At 47.3% G+C, this 20,454-nt stretch overlaps 1 protein-coding gene and 1 long non-coding RNA gene across 8 annotated transcripts in view; both read left to right on the forward strand.

The window, feature by feature from the left end:
* The window catches only part of LOC135412603 (uncharacterized), a 35,973-nt gene extending 35,195 nt beyond the window's left edge, over positions 1–778 (forward strand). For all 6 annotated transcript variants that reach the window (XR_010429771.1, XR_010429775.1, XR_010429770.1 and 3 more), the window contains one exon: positions 668–778. This is a non-coding gene — a long non-coding RNA (uncharacterized LOC135412603). The remainder of the gene's footprint in view (positions 1–667) is intronic.
* A 64-nt stretch (positions 779–842) lies between these two features.
* The window catches only part of ADAMTS3 (ADAM metallopeptidase with thrombospondin type 1 motif 3), a 61,797-nt gene continuing 42,185 nt past the window's right edge, over positions 843–20,454 (forward strand). The window contains exons 1-3 of one of the 2 annotated variants that reach the window (XM_064651350.1): positions 6,288–6,510; positions 7,277–7,304; positions 12,442–12,842. In XM_064651350.1, the coding sequence (XP_064507420.1) occupies positions 6,442–6,510; positions 7,277–7,304; positions 12,442–12,842 (498 nt within the window). In that variant the 5' untranslated portion in view covers positions 6,288–6,441. Of the gene's footprint in view, positions 929–6,287; positions 6,511–7,276; positions 7,305–12,441; positions 12,843–20,454 lie in introns of those variants that run through there. The other variant, XM_064651351.1, reaches the window with a different exon arrangement.

Here is a 20,454-nt window from a genome sequence, read left to right on the forward strand (position 1 = left end):
GCTGAGCTTTTGAAATTGATTTTAACCATTTCTCCTTGTAACAACATAGTACAGATATATGCTTGTCTGTTGTGTTTGATGTCATAAACACTGATGAGCTTGACTAACCAACAGAAAAGCAGCAGGAAGCAATGAAGAGTCTGTGTTTATATATATTTCCCCACATCTTTTCATGTACACCCTTACCTTTGTGTAACTACACCACTAACCTGAGGTGAATTTTCAGGTGTTATCGTGCAATTTGTTGCAAACAGTCTGGAATGTAAATGAAATCCCAAAATAATACCCTGTGTAGTATTACAATCCCTTTTTTTCATGCAGATTAGAATATCTGACCATCCCATGCTGTCCTGGGGGTTTCTGGAGCTGCAGCCCCTGTGCCATAGCACAGCTCTGGAGAATGCCCAGGTGGTGACAGACTGTCACATGCTGGAATTGGAGCTGGCAGAGCAGCCTCCTTTAACTCCACTGGGATTTATAGATGTATTTCTATACTTGAAACCAAACATGAGCATCCATGTCATGGTCCCTTCTGCTCGAGGTCTCCCTTTCCCTCCCTCCTCTTTGGTTAAAAGTTGCCCAGAGGTTGAGCAAAAGTATTGCTGTGGTAGTTTCCCCTCTTCAGCAGCATCCAAGGTATTGTTTCCTCTTCTCTTCCTTTTCCCAGGAACAGCAAGCAGCACTGTTGAATGGATTCCTCCATGAGGTTATTGTGCAGGTCAGGAGGTTAGCTTACTTTTGTCTTTTTCCTCAACTGCTGCAGAAGAAATCCTCTGTGTGTTCTCCTGAATTGCAAAGGCTGGTAAGAAAGAGAAGCCGAAGTCATCCATTAATCCCCAGGCCAAGTCCTATTGAAGCAGCTGCAGTGAAAGCTCTCACACGCTGCCCTGGAAATAACCCCGGCTGTGACGTGGTGAGATGACCCTAGGTAAGGTCAGAAGCTCAGTTCTCATTTTCTTTTAAGCTTCTGGTTTTTAAACAGTATTTGGGGTTGTGCCTCATGGATGTGTTGAGCTCTTAAAGCAGCTGGATCCTCGTGGAGAGCGAGCGGAGATGGGGAATCCGGACAGGCAGGGGTTTATCTGCTAAACATTGCTGCTTTCTCGCCTCAAATTACTGTTGTTTTGGCTTAAATATTTAATGACCATGACCCCATGTGAGAGCAGCAAGTGGTATCAGGATTTTAGCTTAAGCCGCTTTGTGGAGACAAAGCACCTGTTTTAATTCCTCCTGGAAATGGAAGTGATTTGGAAGCGTCCCAGGAAATTCAAGTCAAAGTATTAATTCTTGCCCACCTGTATGCCTTCCCAGGAAGGGTGTGGATTGGAAGGATCTGTGCACACAGCTCCTGGCTGGGATTTTCAGGAGGGCTAAGGGAGCCAGGGGTCTCTGTCCTGGCATCCTGTGATGCCAAGATGCATTTAATGGAAAGATAGTGGCATCGACTGTTTGCCTCTTTTCTCCATAGACACTAATATAATAATCATGCCAAGCTGATGTGTAGGGTTATGGTTAGGTGGGATGCAGTCTGCAACTTCCCCTGGTCCTGGTCAGCGTGCCCTTGGAGCCGCTGGCAGCTTCCAGGAGCGGCGTTATCTCTTGGGATCCAACGGCAGTGGTTATTAAAACACTATTAAAACGTTTACGTCGGGACTGCTGGCAGCCCTCCTCCAGCTGCTGGGCTTGTTCCTGTGTCATGGAATGGCTTTCTGGGATAGAATCAAAGAAACTGCTGTGACAAAAACTACTGGTGTGACAGATTTGAAGTATTTCATGAGGTAACCAGGTAACATCCTAACTCTTTGGAGCAGGGAGATCCAAGCTGGAACTGAATCAGCCACTCCCATTGGCACTGAGGGAACTGACTTTTAACAGGATATTACTGATTTTTACTTTTAATTTTTAATTTCTGTGGTGCAGCTTTTGCCTTTTCTGAGTTTAGGGAGTCACATCAGGAGAGCTGATTTTCATTATGTTTGAGAGGTAAGGGAGTGTTGGAAGTGTGCAACCTCCCTCCCTCCAAAGGGAAACTTGTTTTGTGTGAATCAGGGACAGAAATGCAATCACTGAAAAAATACTCACTTTCTCTCCCTGCAGTCATCCCCCTCCCCGAAAGTTTCTATAAGAATGTGACTAAAACCAAAGCACTTGCTAAGTTACAAAGGAATAGTGTGGAGCTGGTGAAGCCAGCGGGAGGTGCACATAGAATCCCTGAATCATTTAGGTTGGAGAAGACCTTCAAGATCATCAAGTCCAGCCATTAACCTACACATGGAACAGGGTTATCATTTCTTTTGAGGATTCAGGGTGGGTTTATTTGCATTTTATTTGGCGCACATCTTTTCAAAACCCGCCACCTTAGAACAGGAATAATTTTATGGCATGTACCTATTATGCAAAATTCACAACCACTACCTCCTTCCTTTCCTTTTTATTTTTCACAGTGTACTTTACAACTGCAATTTTCGTGTCTCACATTTTTTCTCTCCGGTTTCCTGTGGTTAAATCTTGACCATAAATCTTAGGCTGCTTTGTTAAAAATAACAGGTGCACTATATTTCTTCATGTAACAATCTGCTAGATTAATAGTGGCTTTAAAACAATTAACTATGTCTGTTTGGTTTAATAGTCTGTTTTAATGCACCATGAAGGAGAAACTGGAGGCATTGTCACTTACAGAGTGCTTGTGTTTCATCTGCAGTCTGGTGGTCCTTGTCTGGCACCTTGGTACTGGGATCCCCTTCTTACACAGATAATGCCAAAAAAAGATTCTTGTGCAGGTTTGGAACTGAAATGACGAGTCACTGGGTGGCAAATGAGGTTAAAATTAATTTAACCGTGGTATCTCAGCCAAAAAGGCTTTAGGAGCATGACTGGAGTTGTCACACAGGGCAGCTGGAGAGGAGGTGGGTTTCTGCATTGTAATGGCAATATTTTAGACATAAAATCTGATTCTTGTGAATTCTACTTTTTATTAAGGCTGGAAACCTGAGCAGGTCCTGGACACATGTTCTGGTGTGTCACAGAGTAGGATCTGGGTCTCCAGCCCTGCCTCATGGGGGATCCCCCCCCTTGGCTTATATTTCCATCTGGGCAGGCTCCATGGAGAAGGAGAACCTGAGGCACAAGGTCATTAAAGGAAGGCAGGATTTTACACCAAAGCCAAGTTTCAGCAGAAAGAACAGAATTAATGCTTTCCAAACTGGCTGCTTGTAAGAAAGATCATCAAATGCACATAGCAGATCAGAAGCTCAGTAAATTATCATTATTCCTAAATATCAGGAAATGTCACTGCAAAATTGAGCATTAAACCACATATGTGTGCAGGATTGGTGAAGACTGGGATTTGCCTGGACTATAGGTGTTATTCCTAGATGTTATATTTAAGTTACACTATACATATGACTCCTAGATGTGATAGTTGAGTTTACAAGGGGCTTGTCTCAAAAAAATCAATATTTGAAACCTGTATTAAGTAGCATTGCAAGAATTCCTGATCAGGAACTTCTCTTGGTCCTTTAAATGTCTCAGTTTGAGTTCTTGCTCCAATTAAACCTTACTTTGAAATTGTTTTGTGTGCGAGAGGATGTGAGACCTCACGGAGACGGTGCTCCAGATAGGTAATGCCACGTTTTACTCCCCAGCATGTTACCCCTGCCAAGTCCTGCTGCAGCCTTCCTGCTCCAAACCTTGGCCCTGTGCAAAGCCTTCCAGATTTCAGTGCCTCTTTGCTTCAGGGCCCAACCTCAGGTTCATAAAATATTTGTGGCTGTCAGTCTCGTGCCTCAGCCAAAGCTGCACAGATGCGGAAAGCCTGAGGGATTTTAGAATTGCAAATGCTTAACAGATTTTTAACAGATATATATATATGTACATGCATATGTAAATACATATATGCATATGAATGTATATCAGACTTGAAATACAACACGAAATCTGTGATTTCTTTGATAATAGTGGGGCCAAGCTGGGCTGTTGGAGATGAGAAATGGCTTTAATTGAACTTCCAAATACTGCCTCAATTTACATGTGTTACAGCTGTGGCACTCGCTCTTGGTTTTTAGTAGAAATAGTGAGGCATCTAATTTTAACACCTTATTTTTGCTCCCTTACAGTTCTGTCAAGCCTTTGACAGACCACAAAACAGAATATCTGCCCTGGCCCCCAGCCCTGTCTGTTGTGTATCTTGGTTCCTTTGACATTTAGAAACTTTTTAAGCCAGTTTGGGAAAGTTCAGAAATGGAGGAGGGGAGGTGACAGACACAACACTGTATGGCAAGGGTGTTTTTAAGAGCATAGGAACAGCTCTCCTAGAGGTGAGGAGTTTGGATCCCTGTGTCTGTGGGAGGTGTCCCTGGCCATGGCAGGACTGCAGGAGGTGTAAGGTCTCTTCCAGGCCAAGGCAGTGATTCTGCCATGCCAGAGGCTGCCCCTGTCATCAGCCTGCAGGAGCACTGGGGCTGTGCAGGTCCGTGGTCACCCAGCAGACAGGGGTGTGCAGGGCCTCGGGTGTGTCACAGCACGGACATCAACCAGGGTGCAGTAAGGCAGCTCAGAGGTCACCTAGGGAACATCCACGAGGGAAATAAAACGTGGGATAGCTGCACAGGACGGGAATTACCTTTCAGTGTAGAATTTGGAGCTGGCAATTTACAGGCCCCTCAGCCTTTCCCGTTCTGGGCTGTCCCAGAAGTGGCTCCTGCAGCTGCCGGAGGTTATGGTGTTGGTGTGCTCAGTGTGACGGGCTGCTGTGTGTTTTATGTACAGAAATGATCCTACACGTGTAATAACAGATACATTCTCACTCTCAGAAAAATTCCTTTTTCTTTTTTTGGCTTCGTGAGAGAGCATGGTGCAGTTCAGGACCTGTGTCCTCTGAAACAGCAGGGCTGCTGTGGTTGGAATATTGAAGGTGTCTCCTGAAAATTGAACCTGGAGCTCTCCTCCTCTTTAATGGTTTTTTTTAAGGCAACTTAGATTTAGTAGAACTAGTATTTTCTTTTTCATGTAGATAAGATTCTGATGGGCAGGGTCAAATTAAAACTCCTAGTTAGGCTGTCACTGGTATTCTGAGAACGTTTGAGCAGCAGCAAACTGTGTCTGTAATACGTGAGGCCATCAGAAAGTGATTTGGGTTGGTCATGATGTCTCACAGGAGTGGTATTGCAGGGGGTACAACAGAATGGTTTTAAACTGGATTTTGTATTGGTATCCACATGTTCGGAACACTGGCTAATTCTGACCCTGACAAAATTCAGTCCTCGCTTTGAGTACTGTTTAGTCTCTGGCTCCTAAAAAGTATTCACAAAGGTTTTGTTCCACCCTTGGGGGTGGCACAGTGATGTCTGTTACTAACTGGTTACACACAATCTCAACTGTGTGACATCTTCTAGGGAAAGAGAAGGGACCAAGAACATACAGAGCGTGTTTGTGAAGATTTCTGCCTGTGGAAGGTCCTGTGCGAGTGGATTTTGGGTTCTGCCCAGGCTGGGCACCATTGCTGTTTGTGTTGTGTGCTGAGCTCCTGGCTGGTGGGGAGAGAAGTCACTTTGGTGTCGGACTCCAGTCCAGTGCGACCCTTGGGGACTGTTGTGACAGGACATGGGGTGATGGTTTTAAACTGAAGGAGCTTTGATTCAGGTTAGATATTAGGAAGAAGTTTTTTATGATGAAAGTAGTGAGGCCCTGGCACAGGTTGCCCGGAGAAGCTGTGGCTGCCCCATCCCTGGAAGTGTCCAAAGCCAGGTTGGATGGGGCTTGGAGCAACCTGGGCTAGTGGAAGGTGTCCCTGCTCATGACAGGGGAGTGGAACTGGATGAACTTTAAGGTTCTTTCCAACCCAAACGATTCTATGATGTTAAGACTCAGTAGCTTTCTCTGCACTGCCTTGGGTTGGTTGGAAATATGGAAGCTTGGGGATGTGGTCCCAGGCTGGGGAGCTGCTGTGGGAGTCCCTGTCAGGGTGTGATGCCAGCATCCCTGTGCAGGCAGCGCTGGATGGCGGGATGGACGGATGAATGGATGGACGGAAGGGAAGGTTGTTTCTTGGTGGATTTCAGGCACATGTGCCAAGGACGGGGAGCACCAAGGATGCCGCGGGAGCGCGGTGGGAGGACTTCTCGGTGTCTGTGTGTGTGTGTGTGTCTGTGTGTGTGCGCGGAGCCGGGCGGGTTCCCCGGCGGTTCCCCGGCGGTTCCCGGCGGGCCGGGCCGTTCCTGACGTGGAGCGCCGGGCCGGCCGGAGGCGGAGCCGCCGCGGGTTTATCAGCGCCGCGGGTCGCGGCGGGCGCGCAGCAACAGGCGGCGCGGGGGACCCGCCGCCTCTCCGCCCGCCCTGCCGGCCCCGGCCCCGGGAGCCGCCGCCGGAGGGCAGGGAAGGAGCGGCAGGAGGAGGGAGCGGGCGGAGCGCGGCCGGGGCCGGGGCGCGGGCGGCCGGCTCGGGATGGTGCTCCTGCCCCTCTGGGTAGTGGCAGCCGCGCTCCTGGGGGCCCGCGCTGCGCCCGGCCGGCAGGTGAGTGAGGGGACCCCTGCCCTGCCCGCCCTTCCCCCGGGGAGCCCCCCGGCCCGCCGGGTCCCTCTGCCCGCCGCCCCGGGATGCGCCCCCAGGTCCTCCCTTGTTCCCTGGCTACCCCGGGATCTGCGGGCGGCACCGGGCTGGGCTGGACCGGCGGCTGTCCGCCCTCCTCCGCGCCGTACACCGCCGCATCCGAGCAGCCCCGAGCCGGGCACGGCATCCCCGGCCCGGGCTGGCGACTGCAGCGGCAGCCCCTTCTCTCCAGATCCCGTCCTCCCGGGTCCCATTCCCCTGCCAAGAGCAGGTACCACCCCGCGGCATCAGGTCACTGCCACAGTCCCTGCGGTCACTCGGGAAGTCCACTTGGCTTTCCAGTTCTCTAGCACAGATCCAAAGGAGCGCTGTCAGCTCTCTGCCCCGGCACCCGTGCTTCTTGGAGCTCATCACTTCCCTGGCATTAAAGCCTTGCTATGGCCACCAAACTTACTGTTTGACCCAGTGTCACAATATATAGAAGGGGTCATTCAAAATCAGGATTGCTTAGCAGCTCCCTTTATGTTAAACTTGCTACAGACTTTGTTAGTATGTTGGTGGGAACAGCTGTTTATTCAGTTAAGGAAGAATTGCCATCCCTGGAAACCAAAAGCAGAAACGTATAAAATAGTGTAGCGCAGACCAAGTGATTTTTCAGCCTTCTGCCGTCCCCCGTTGCATAGTAATTGCACTAACAACTTGGTGCATGTGTTTCTTTTCTCTTCTGCAGGCTGCTAAAGAACAGCAGATCCAAATAGGTAAGTCTTTTTAGCTATTGTTGCTGCTATCAAAGCAGAAATAAAAGAAGCAAACTCAACAAACTAGTGATTTTCTGGAGAAATGATCTGTATGCAGGCGAGCATTCCCCACCATTGCCACCCAGGAGCATTTGTAGTTGCACGGTGACGTGGCATGGATTGAATTTGCATGTCCTCTCGTGCTGCAGTTTGGCATCCTGATGTGTCTGTGCTTCCCTTCTGAAATGTAAACCTACAGAAGTTATAAAATCTGTAGCTGTTCGCTGTTGCCTCGTAGACTGATAGTCCTGGGTAAGAATGTGCCATGCAGCGACTTTGGTGTCAGTGGTACATGCAGGTGCTGAAGGGAAAGGTGCCTGTTTGTGCCCGTGAGGTGCTTCATACTGAAACTTCAGCCTGTTGGACTCCTCCCAAAGGCAGGGAGGATGCACCCACTGTTTAGCTTCAGGCTGTGTGTTCATTTAGACTAGTGGGTAATTGGGTGCTCTATGGGTTGGAAGAGGTGGTGGGAGGATGTGGAAGCTGGCATTCCCTCTCCAAGGGTGTTAGTGCCAGGGAATGCCATCCTATGTGCTCCTTGCCTTACCCAGTATGAAGTGAGCCTTTCACCACGCTGTTGAGTGTGTGTCCCTGCACACGAGTGTGCTCTGGAGCTCTTCAGCAGTGGGAATGGATCCAGGCAGTTCTGCTTCCAGTTGCCGTTAGACCCCCTGCCCTGAGGTTTTGGTTCAGGTTTTGTTCAGAAAAGAATTTCAAGCATTTCTGTAAATTTTGGAAGTCTTGTCTCGATTTCAGTTCTGGCACTGCATCCTCCTGGGCTTAGGTTGGCTTCCACTGCGATCACTGAATAATTGGAATGGAGATGGTGAGGTACATTTAAAGCTAACTGGCAGACAGAGGGTTTTTCCAGTGGTATGCTGATCCTGTGTTTTATTTCTAGTCCTTTCCATGAGAAATGGGTTGTATTTGAATTTCAGAAACCATAAGCTATATAGGAATGCATCTTTTAAATTACACAGTACATCAGGCAAACTCCCTGAATCTGGAAGACAACTTTCTGTCCTTTAATGTCTTCCTGTCTTTCACGGCCTCAGCATTGCTGTACTCAGGAACGTTTGGGACTCTGTTTGGTCCTGTAAATTCTGATTCAAAAAGCACAGAACCATAGAATTCTAGAATGATTCGGACTGGGAGGGACTTGAAAGATCATCCAGTACCAACCCCCTGCCATGGGCAGAGACACCTTCCACTTGACCAGGTTGCTCCAAGCCCCATCCAGCCTGGCCTTGGACACTTCCAGGGATGGGGCAGCCACAGCTTCAAACTGTGGCTTCCTCAGCTGAGAATGACTTGGAGGTAAAACCTGCACTGGGATTGCCTCAGATGTGCTGTCCTACTTCTGAGCCCCTACCAAGTGTCTGTTTGCATTGCTGTTGTGTATTTTGAGTTGGCCCAGGGCTGGCTGCTGTCAGCAGCTGATCTTTTCGCCTGAGAAGTCACTTAGGGCAAACTAAAGCACCTGGGGGTTTATTTTTGTTAAATATCAGCACAGACTGCAGTACAGGCTCAGGGAGTTACCACATTTAATTACCTGCATTCATGCACAATGTGCTGCAGTGCCTGGGGGCTGTCAGGAGGAACTGGTTCTGTGTCACTCGTGGCACAGTCAGCCTGAAGGTGCTGATGCTCGGGGCTGTGCTGCATCTTCACTTCTCCTTAGCCTCCCACACAGTGGCAGCTCCATCACTGCTCAGTGCCACTTCTGTAAGAAATCTGGGATCTGACCCGTGACACAATGGTGCCAGGCCCTGCTGCCTGCAGAAAGCACCTGCAGCTCTGCAGAGGCTGCAAAAACACCACATCAGCCTTTTCTTGAGCTGTCTGTATCCCTGGGGCCAGTGACAGCAAAGTACAGCAATGAGGGCACCAGAGCCATGTCCCACATCAGCCTCTATCCTTGCAGTCCATTGCTTTTACTCATCCAACTTGCAGTGTCCAGGTACAGCACAGTCTCATCCCTCTTCGGGTGCTGAGTTGTGAGGGAATTCTCAAGAAAACCATTGCCCTTTTCTGTCTTTCTCTGTGGGCGTTTCTGCCACCTAAAGGCAGCCAAAAAGAGCAAACAGTAGTTCTGGAGTGATCCAGGTTGTTGAGAGGCACCACAACTGCTTCTTTGTTTCTGGAAGCCACCAGCCAATGATGGGGACAGAAAATGGTGATGACAAAACCCCTGCTGGGCTTGTCTGGTGGTCTCCAACCCATCTGGTCCTATAAAGCATTACTTTGCTGAGTGACCAGAGCAGCTCTGTGTCATTCCCTTGTGCTTTCCTGCAGAATGGAAGTGTGATCTCCCGGAGCGTGGCACAGTCTCCCTCTGGAAACGCTGTGCTCTCCATCCCTGCAGCAGCAGGTAACTGTTTTTTCCCCAGTACTTTTCCTGCCATCCAGCAATCTGGTTGTGTCACAGCCTGTGAATTCCAGCCAGAAGGTGCCGGCACAGAAGTGCTCTCAAGGTGTCACCTCAGATCCAGTCCTCTTGCTGAGACTGTATTTTTGAAATCTTCTCAAATAGATGTTTAGGCATTTGGAACTCTCCTGTGGACAGCCACATTAGGAATTTTTGATCCATGTATTTCACAGAATCTTGTGTCTAAAAAAATAATGTTTTTCCAAATGCAGGTGATAAAAAAGGAAAAAGTTTAGGATTCTGGAACCCCAGCTGTTGTACAGTGCAAAGACAACTCCTGGGAGAGCCAGCAGTGTTAATTCTGCAGTTTAATGAGTATTTGAGGGGGAAAAAAACCAGCTCTCTTCAGAGGCATTCTCTACCTAATTATGTTTTGGCACACAATGAAAGAATGTGATGTTCCTTCTTAAGTGCTTCCTTTCAACTTAAACATTGTGCAACTGGAGCAGCAGTTTAAAGCCAGATTTAAAAAAAATGGAGAAAATTTGCAGTTAAGTGCTTTTCCTCTTGCTCTGATCAGCACTGTCAGCTTGGAATTAGCAGAGCAGATCGACTCTGAAATTTTAGCTTAGGAAAGGGAACACCTACAGCTGGAATAGCATTTCCTCGGAGCGTGCAGTCTGTGGAAAAAGGGTAATGTAAGTCAGCGGAGGAGTTCAGATGTCTTCGGGATTCAGTCATGTCCCATTTAATTTTAATTGCCTTTGAACAAAAGGCATTTCCTCTTCTAGCTCAGCATTTACAGGCTCTGGAAAGGGCTTTTGCTGACTCAAATCCTTGACAGTTCTCATTTTCCAGCCTTTGTTCCTACCTTCTTGTGGCTAGCTGGCTGTTCTTATTAGCAAAATAGCCTTTTTTTTTTTTGCCCCAGCCTGTGGAAATGTGGGAATTTATCTGTGAGATGTGCAGAACAGTTTCTCTGTTGTGCAGTAAGCACAGAATTCCATCCCCAGACTGTGGTGCACTGAACCTCCCGCTTTAAAAGAAAAGAACAAGGCACACGGAATCTCAGCAAGGTAAAAGGCGGAATGTCAGCCTGGGAGTGAAGTCCCAGCCCTGAAGCCCCGGGAATGTGAGGAGCAGTGATTTTACTTTGACCCAGTTAGGATGTACAACCCAGCAGCTCTGTCTCCTGTGCACGGCCCGGTGTCTAATTAATAAAAATTGCTTCAGAGTTTTAATTTGGTCCCTTCTCTAAGGAGACAGACTAGCAATCCTGGCTGAGAATTCCCAGTGCTTTAAATGGGAATTATCCTAAGGATAATGGCCTAATTAGGATGCCAGTTTTAGAACCTCATCTTGTGGGTGTGTGGCAAAGTAGGTGAAGTTGGCTGCTGCTGAAACCCACCCTGTGGCTGCTGGCTGTAGGATGTGGGGTAGCAGTGGGCTTGGAAATGACTTGTCACATTCCTGGGATATAGTATTTGTATACTAAGATAATTTGTAGTGCAAGAGTTGAAATGTCTGTGTTCGTCCTACTAGTACCATACATTGTTTTTTGGTCAAATTCCTTAGTAACTGGCCTGAAAGAAAATGAAAAGCAGTTCTGTGAAGCCATTAGGAACATTTTCCTCCTGAAGTTACTCACTGAATGTGTAAGTCCTTTAAAAGCAGCAGCCTCTGCTACCAGGAGAGAGGAACTGGCTACTGAGCTTTTGCTCTGTTAATTCTCAGCCCAGGTGTGAGCCACACTGTGAGCAGGTAAAACTGGCCTGGCCAGGGGTCGTGCCACTGAGCTGCTCTGGTGTTACCAACACTGTGGGTTTGCTGGGGTTGTGCCTCCTCTCTGTTGCACTGAAGTGCAGGATGTAGGTAAAATCTGTGCAGTTCTGTGTTGTGGGGGTTTTTTAATAATTAGCTTTTCTGTTGTTTTTGATCTCTGTCAGTCAGAGGAAAGGCAATAGCAAGTTGCTGGGTAAGGGGATTTGTAGAGGGAAAAGTTTTTGCCTTTACCATTGCTGGCATGGATCAATTTATCAATGGCGTGTGATATCCACTGGATTTTTTTCCCTGTTTGTATTTCCTGAGTAACCTGTATGCAAATTGTGGTTGTAACCAAGCCTGGCACTTAATTTTCAAAATCTTAATGGGGGTCCTGACACAGGAGTGAGCAGTTCTGTGCCAGGTGTGCAGTGGAGCTGTGTGGCATTTCTTAGGGGGAATTGGGAAGGGTCGCTGCCTCTCCTGGGGCTGTGGAGCAAACCTGAACCCCAGGGAACTGCCCAGAGAAACGTCAGTGAATATTTCAGGGGTTTCTCTCTTAAGTTTTATAATAACAAATGAGAGAATGAAATCCTTCCCTGTGAGGTGGTGAGGCCCTGGCACAGATTGCCCAGAGAAGCTGTGGCTGCCCCATCCCTGGCAGTGTCCAAGGCCAGGTTGGACGGGGCTTGGAGCAGCCTGGTCTAATGGAAAGTGTCCCTGCCCATGGCAGGGGGTGGCACTGGATGGTGTTTAAGGTCCCTTCCAACCCAAACTATTCTGTGATTCCATGATAAGGGAGGAGCAGTGACATGTGCCTTACGTTTTCCTGTGTTGGTAGTTCGACCAGGAATCCTCAGTTGGGAATTTTGGAAGGGGAGGTGTGAGGTACCAAGTTCCTTGAGTCCTAAGGCTCGTTTCATGCTCTTGTTCTAATTTGAGTTTGGTTTCGGGTGTTTCTCTCGGCAGAATTCCGAAAAAGCAGGCCGAGGCCGTACGGTTTGGTGATTCCCATTAGCACCAATGCAGACGGAAGCTACAGCTCCAACATCCTCTCTGCGAGTCACCAACGGCGAGCGCCGCGGGAGGTGTCCCAGAGCCCCAGGCAGCTCTACTTCAACGTCACTGCCTTCGGGAGGGAATTCCACCTCCGGCTGAAGCCCAACACTCGCCTGCTGGCCCCCGAGGCCGTGGTGGAGTGGTACGAAGACTCTGTGCAAGCCGGGAGCGATGGCGGTAACGCGAGTCACGCTGGGACTGCTACGGAGCGCTTGTGGAAGAGGGAGCCCCTGTGGACCAACTGCGCCTACGTGGGGGACATCACGGACATCCCCGGAGCTGCGGTGGCCATCAGCAACTGTGACGGGCTGGTAAGGCTGCTTTCACGGCTCCTGGGTCTGGGGTTTGCTGCTTGGTGCACAGCTGCTGTTGCTTTTAACCACGTCCTTGCTAATGATGTCCTTTACAGAACTTAAGTCCCTTAGAAAACACTGATGGGGACAATCCTGCTGCTTTACTTTGAGATAGATCCTTTGAGGCTGATGAACAAAGCCCTTCATGTCACCGGTGTGAGAGAGAGAAATAAAACCTGTGTCTTGTTGGGTGTCCTTTTTACTCTCGTGAGGTGTTACAAACAGGAAAATTAATAACAAAGACATTTTTAAATGTAAAAGGTGACCTTTTGATGACTGAATGTAGAATCTGGCATCCAGATCATCCCTCTGTAGCACTCTCAGGTAGCAAAATCACAGGTTGCCCTATAGTCCAAGAATAGCAGCTTTAAGTTTTAAAGAGTTTATTTATAAAGTGAGCACGCTTTTTGTTCTCTTAGATGCAGTTTTGTTTCATCAGGAGGTGTCATATGAGAATTGAGTGGGTCACATCTGTTAAGGGTTTGTTCTCAGTCTGGTTGTGAACACTTGGGATTTCGTTGTGGCTCAGCAGATGCCCAAATCCCAGAGTGAAAGGCTGGGCATATATGGATCCCACACACCATTCCTGGATTCAGTCATGTGGTAAAGCAAGCCAGCAATACTCACCTTGTGCTCCATGAGGCCTGGGGGCAGCGGTGGAACATGCCAGCAACATCCAGGGAGATGAATGTCTCCTGGCTACCCTCCTGCTGTTTGGGACAGCAGTCACATGGAAAGGTCTGCACCAGGCATCCCTTCTTGGCAGTGTTTCCCTCTTCCCCTCACGTGCCACTTGGTCATGATCTGATTCCATTTTGCAATGAGTCCTTGCTAGGAAGGCTCCCACCTCGCAGCAGGCTGCACTCACTGTGGGATTACTGCAGAAGGGGCTCCAAATACCCATTCAGACTGCAATTCCTTGACTTCCCTTGCTTAAAGCAAGGAAATACTGGTGGTGGTTTGACCAGAGGTGATAACCTATGTCAGTTTGGTGTGGTTTGGAGGGCTTTTGGTGGTTTTTTTTAGGAGAATCTGTTGTCAGTGTGCTATGTTTATGAAGGCCAAGCAGACATCTGCCTGGCTAGATGCAGCTTCTGATGGAATCCTTCCAGTGAATGAGACCCTGGGACTGGGAGCTGGATTTTAGCAGTAATCCTGAATGAAGTTGTTGTGTGGAGACAGCACGTGAAGACAAGAAATTGGATTAAATGGAATTAGACTAAGGAGTGCGGCGGCTCCGGCAGAGATTGCCATGTGGCTGGCAAGCTGCTCCTGGGCTGTTTGCAGTTAAATGAAGCCAGAAGAGACTTTTCAGTGGGGAAAAGGCCTCACACTGACAGAGGGCAGGGTTAGGTGGGATACTGGGAGGAAATTCTTGGCTGAGGGCGGTGAGGCCCTGGCACAGGTTGCCCAGAGCAACTGTGGCTGCCCCATCCCTGGGAGCATTCAGGGCCAGGTTGGGTGGGACTTGGAGCAACCTGGGATAGTGGAAGGTGTCCTTTTTTTCTCATAGCACCTAGGAGAAGCACTTCATGTACTTTCCATGGTTTTAGGGACTGGACTAGGAGAATGTGGGCTTTTTTCTTTGAGGAGAGGACTGGATAAATGCTCCCGCGTCACTCTGTCACAACCTGAGCTGTTGTTACATCTCTGGGAGTGCTAATCATGTGAGTGTGACATAAATAAATAATCCTGAAGAGTTATTTAATGTGTTTTTTCTCCTGGCTTCTCCAGAGGTAGCAAAAGGAACTTGCAGTTACCATTGCTGGCTTCTCTGTTGCTGTACTGTGTGTCTCTTAACCCAGCTAGAATATCTGATCCTCAGTGTTTCCCGAAGATGTGAAGGGTGAGATAATGTGGCTTAACAGAAACTGGAACAAGAGTGAGAAATTCTAAGGCCATGTGTATGTCTGTTGGAGAGATTTATTTTTGACTTCAAAGGAATTTAGACACTCTCCAGAGTAGCCAGCTGGGTTCTGAGCTCTTGGGAGAAAGTGAAGGGAATCACTGGAGTAGCAATTTGCACAATGCGTAGCTTAGAAAAGAAGCTTGATATCATAAGTAACAGAAAAAGAGCACTTGGGAGCTAAATTTTGATTGCTTGATTGTAAATACATGGAATAATTGGCATTTGCATTAGTAAAGCAAGATTCTGCCCACAGTCTTTTCTTCAATCTAAACTTACATTTAAAACCCCAAATATTTGGACACTTTGTTTTGAAATAGTTTGCATATCTACTTCTGCAGTGGAAGTTGTCTGTGTGCCATCACTTTTGCAAATTCCTATCTTCACATCTGCTTAATCTCCCTTGGAAAATAATTCTGTTTATTTAAAAAGCCCACATGTGCATGTGCCTGCACTTGTCATGGCAGAAGAACACTTCATTAGTCAGGGAGGAGCTGCCTCTTGTCTTCTTCACTGGGTGTCAGGAAGCTGGGGCTTCCACAGGTTTCTAGTGGATATTTCTGCTGTTGTTTCATCAAAGTAGTGATATTTATTGTCAGAATCCTTGGGGAGTGGAAGGTGCCAGCCTCAAAAAACCACCACAGCTGGTTCACATTGTAAATGAAGAGGAGGCAGCAAGCCTAACATTGACAAACAATGGCTTAAACCACTTTTCTACCTGTTGTTGTAGAGAAAATGAGCTCAGTTTCTCAGTTAGCTTCCTGAGCAGGTGTTGCTGTGTGGTGCCTTTAGCTTGTACTTCCACTGTGATGTTTTTGTAGACGAGTGCCTTTGTGTTTGAGCTGGGATCTGGTTTATGTTCACATCCATGCAATGCCAAGTGGGAATGCTGGTTTCTGTTTCTCCTAGAGCATTAACCTTGCTGGTTTGAAATCAAAGGGCTGGGCCCAGTGCAATGAACCTCTAGTCTTTGACTTCAGATTCCAAGGAAAATGAGACTTATTTTTTTGTTTATTGGAAACTATTTTGGGTTTGTTTTGTTTACTGGGGTTCCATGGCCTTCAGGCCCAGTGCTGAGTGTTCTCATTTGGAAGTACAGCTGTTTGCAAATGGAGGATGCTCGGGAGTCTGCCTGGCTTGCAGTGTTCAGCTGCCAAACCAGGGAAATCCTGGAAGACAGACCAACCATCAGGAATTAAAAAAACCAAACAAAGCTGCTCAGATCTATCACTTGTGATGGATTATTCCTCACTTGCTTATTGCCATCCCTTTTTTCTAAGGATATGGAGATGTGAAGAAACATGTCTGTGCGTGTTCACAGCTGCTTTCCTTTGGCAACTGCAGGCTGGAGTATCTCAGACTAGAGGTACTTGCACAGCCTTTAGCCTTGCTTCAGGAAAAGCTCTGAAAATCTGCTGGAGTTGAGGCATGTGGGATCCAAGGAGTTTCAGGGCATTTTGATTTGTTTCAAATGCTTTTTTGTTGCCCTTGTTCCGTCAGGACTGAAGTATTAAGGCTTATTGCTTGTTCCTGTGTTGGTTCTAAACGTATTATTTCAGCCTGATTACCCCCAAGCTGGCAAGACTAGAGTTCCTAAATGGAGAAACAGCTTTCTAGGAGCCACTGGTGTTTTCTCCCAGTGTATTGGAATAGCATTCTGGAGATAAACACTTGGACTGCTGCTGAACATCTGCTTGTAGTGCACAGGAGACTCTTGCCGAGCTTTGGGTTGGGATTGGGACCGTCCCCTCGGGTCTGGAGGCCTTTCCCAGTCCAGGCTGGGGTCTGTGGCCAAGGGGACATGTGGTAATCCTGGACCTCCTGGGAGGGCAGAGCGCAGGAAACCGGGATAAAGCCTGGGGAGATGGAAGGGGCTCCGTGCCACTCTGGGCAGATGGCAGCAGCGTCTTAGGCTGATTTAGTGCTCTGATATTCCTGCTGCCCTGCCCTCCTGCGCTCTTCCCACAGTAATTCCCTCCCTGTGACCTGCCGTGCCCGGCCCTGCCTGCTCTCACCGCTGGCGTTCCGCGGCACTTGGCAGGATTTAAGAACTGGGATTGATGGGCTGCAGCTGCACTCCATCCCCGTCACCTCTCTGCTGGGTGGCACTTCCCACAGGCTCCTACGGACTCTTCAGTCCCAGCAATCCATAGGAAAGAGGATTTCTCAAAGGGCAGGAGCTCCAGAAACTTGGAAAAATGCTAATTCAGGACTCGGGGATTCCTGTGTAAAACGCAGAGGGGAGAAGCACTGATTGAGAAGGGAGGCTGTGGGGCTTGAACTCAAGTATATATAGTGTAAAATAATATAATACAGACTTTTTTTATGCATCTACTTTGCTTGTCCTTGGAGTTGTCGCTCAAAGCAAATGGGTGCTTAATCCTTACTTCTCGGAGTGCAGTCCAAGTTGATGCAGATGTTTGCTCAGGCTCCATTTATCTCTTCTTGTTTGTTTTTGTAAGCTTTTCTAACAGGGCCAGATTTGGTGTAGTGATAGATGGGCCTCATTTCTAAGCCCTTGTGTCTCTTCCTCTCCTCCTGCCTTGCATTTCTCCTGTTCTCATTTACAACTAATAGTAGCAAGTATAAAAAGGGTGGTGCTCAGAGTTTCCACGTGGTTGTATCCTCTTTGTTTTGAAGGCTGATCGAACCACTAAGTCCTCCTCTGAAATTATAATTTTTCTGCAGGCTGCCACTCCTTCTCCCTTTATTCCAAATGGATTGTGGTCATAGGAAAAACTGGATAGATATACAAGTAGCATATCTACTTCTGTGGACTTCATGTAGGCCAAAGTGGCCCAAAATACATCTCATAGCACGAAAATTTGCAGTCTGTTTGGGTAACAGGTTTTCCAAAAACATGGACAAATTTAAGAATTCTGTTTTTCACCCTCTGTTAGCCTTCCCCAAGTGTGATTTCTCAGGGGGAGAAGGAAAGATCCAGAAGGGGCCTGGGAGCACATTCCAGTGAGGGATTTGAAATCTACCTTTGAAGTAAGTCAGTTTTCCCCCTCATCGCTTTGGTTGTAGTAATTCCTTGCTTAAAACCAGGGCTCGTGATTCCCAGCAAAGCCCAGGCTCTTGGAGCCTGAGTGGACCCTGCAGGGCCCTGGCCAGGGTTTGTGTCCATGGCTGCTGTGCTACGGACACAGGGATCAGTCCAGGTGTCTGGACATGGTGCTGCACAAGTTTTTAGTGTTTATTTTCAAGGGCTTGATTGCCACACCTTCAGACTTTTATTTATTGTTTATTTCTGATTTTGAAAAATGGCTCTTTACAGCAAATCAAGGGTTTACGTGTTAATTCCTCCCCTTCAAGCAATATATGTAGGGGCTGGAACTGTTGTTCCGGGTCAGTATGTGGTTAAAAATGGTCTGGAACAAACTGCTGGTGGCTGGGTGCTGCTCTGGGTATCTCTTTTGTAGCTGATATTGAATCCCACCTTGTAGTCCTGGCAATGCATTTCCCCAAAACACCTCTTTTAGGGCACTTGGACAAAGAATTTCCTTTCTGGATCTTTCTGCTCTTTGTTCCCAGAGCAGTGTGCGCTTCTTATGTTTTTTTGATTCCTGGAGGCTCACAACTAACAGTTTATAAAATAGCCCAAGCTTATTAAAATGACTTAAGTACAAGCCTTTTTTATAGCTTTAGTAATAAACCCCAGATTGTATAAGTTGTGTGGAGCCTTGATAACACACACAGAGCTCATGAATTGGGCTCTCATTCCTCATTCATGTCCTGCCTCCACGTGTCACCTGCGGGAAGGCGTGTGTCTGAGGAAAGCAAAGTAAATAGCTACTGAAATAGCCAATGTTCTCCAGCTTAATCCTTGGGGGCTCTCTCAAAGTTCCCATTGATGGGGGAGGCGGGGTGAGGCTGGGAGTGCCCTCGGTGGGGTGGAGGGACAGAAGCCATATTCAGAGGGGCTGTTTTGATGGCCCGTGTTTATTCAGCGCTGGACGCGCTTGGAGCTGGAATTTGGCTCCCGAGCCACATGGTCTGGGGTTTGCAACAGGGCAGGAAACACGACTGGGAAGAAAATGCTGTGCAGGGTCATTGAGAAAAAGGGCTTGTCTGCTCTTACCTGTTCCTAGTTTGTTTGGGAGGGTCATGCTGTAACCACTGCGCTCCGATCCAGGCTCTGAAAGAGTCAGGGAAAGAAAAGCCAGTTGGTTCCATCTCTTGCCCTCACGTTTCATCAGGAGCTTCTTGAAATGGTGGCAGAAGCTGCAGCACTATTGTTCCTGTTAAAAAAACCTTTGCTTTCGCTTCTATTTTAAACAGATACTTGGTTTTCATTGAGTGCTTCTGCAGCTTGGCTGGGAGCTTTAATAAACTACAACCACACAACACTAAATTAACTTCCTGACCTCATACAAATCCCACTGTCATTTGTTTTTTGTTTTATTTTTTTTTTCTTTTATACCTGATCAAATGTGTAAAACTACTTTTCATTTTCCTTTGAGGGATTTTACCATAGTTGTTTTTTTGTTTTGTTTTTGTTTTTGTTTTTCCTGCAAGAACACAGAAACAATTTCAAATGAGTTTGATGTAAATATTACAGGCTTGGGTGCTTCCTAGCTTTTGATCCACTGAGTATTCCAAGGAAATGGTAATCAGTCTTCTCTCCTTCTCTGACTTACATCTGAGGAGATGAGCCTTCCTCACACACAATTTGGACTGAATTTTCTGTTACCTTGGAAAGGCAGCAGGTAAATCCATGTTTCTTTAGTGTGCCACAGTGGACACAGTGCTGGTGACCTCCAGATCATGAGATCTTCATCCTTTGGCACGGTTTTATTTGCTTTGTAGTTTTGGAGTATCCAGTTCTTATTCTCCCCTCTTCAGAGGGTATCAGATGTCCTTGCTTTGTGTTTTCCTTTCCACTTTTTAGAGGAATCTATGCCTGGTGTCATCCCACGACTGCAGGAGCTGGGAAAACACAAGGTTTACCACAGCACTGGCAGCCCTGTAAGTGATTTCTGCTGTCTCCTGTGCCATTTAACCATGAAATAGTTCCTAGCAAAGCCCTGCTCTGTCTGCCACAGAGACAAACCATGTGCTCAGTAAATATTTCTGCAGAGATACGCTGGGATCAGGGAGCTTGACTGCTCTGAGCGTGTTCCATGCATATTTTTTACTCTTTAATAACTGATATTTTGAACTCACTATTCCTTCTTTAAGGACAAAGCACTTGGCCTGCCAGCTCTGCGTGGCTGTTAAAATGAATCCCGGTAGGTTTTCCAAGAACAAAAAATAGAGACATATTTTTCCACATAAAAGCAAAGTTTGTTTTTTCTCTCTGCTTTCATATAACTCTTAAGGACTTCCACTGAGTTTTCTTAGACTTTCTGAAAGGGGAAGAAAGAAACCCAACGTTTGGATCAAAACCAAGCATGAGAAATTTCAGCATAAAGGAATTTTTTTACGGATGTTCATAGAGGAGGCTAAAAAGACTCATTTCAGCCCAGTGCAGTGACCCAGTAATATGCTGCAATTTCTTTTCTTTTTTTGTGCAAAATTCAACAGAATTTTGGTTAATTTGGTGGCTCTCCCAAATGCTTTTTGCTTTGTAAAGTGATACAACAATGAGTGTGTTGAGAGGCTTCGATTCCTCTGGGCAGATGAGATTCAGTATTTTAGTACGAGTGTGTCTTATCTGCT

Source organism: Pseudopipra pipra, chromosome 4 (genome assembly GCF_036250125.1).
Source record: "Pseudopipra pipra isolate bDixPip1 chromosome 4, bDixPip1.hap1, whole genome shotgun sequence".
Lineage (NCBI taxonomy): Eukaryota > Metazoa > Chordata > Aves > Passeriformes > Pipridae > Pseudopipra > Pseudopipra pipra.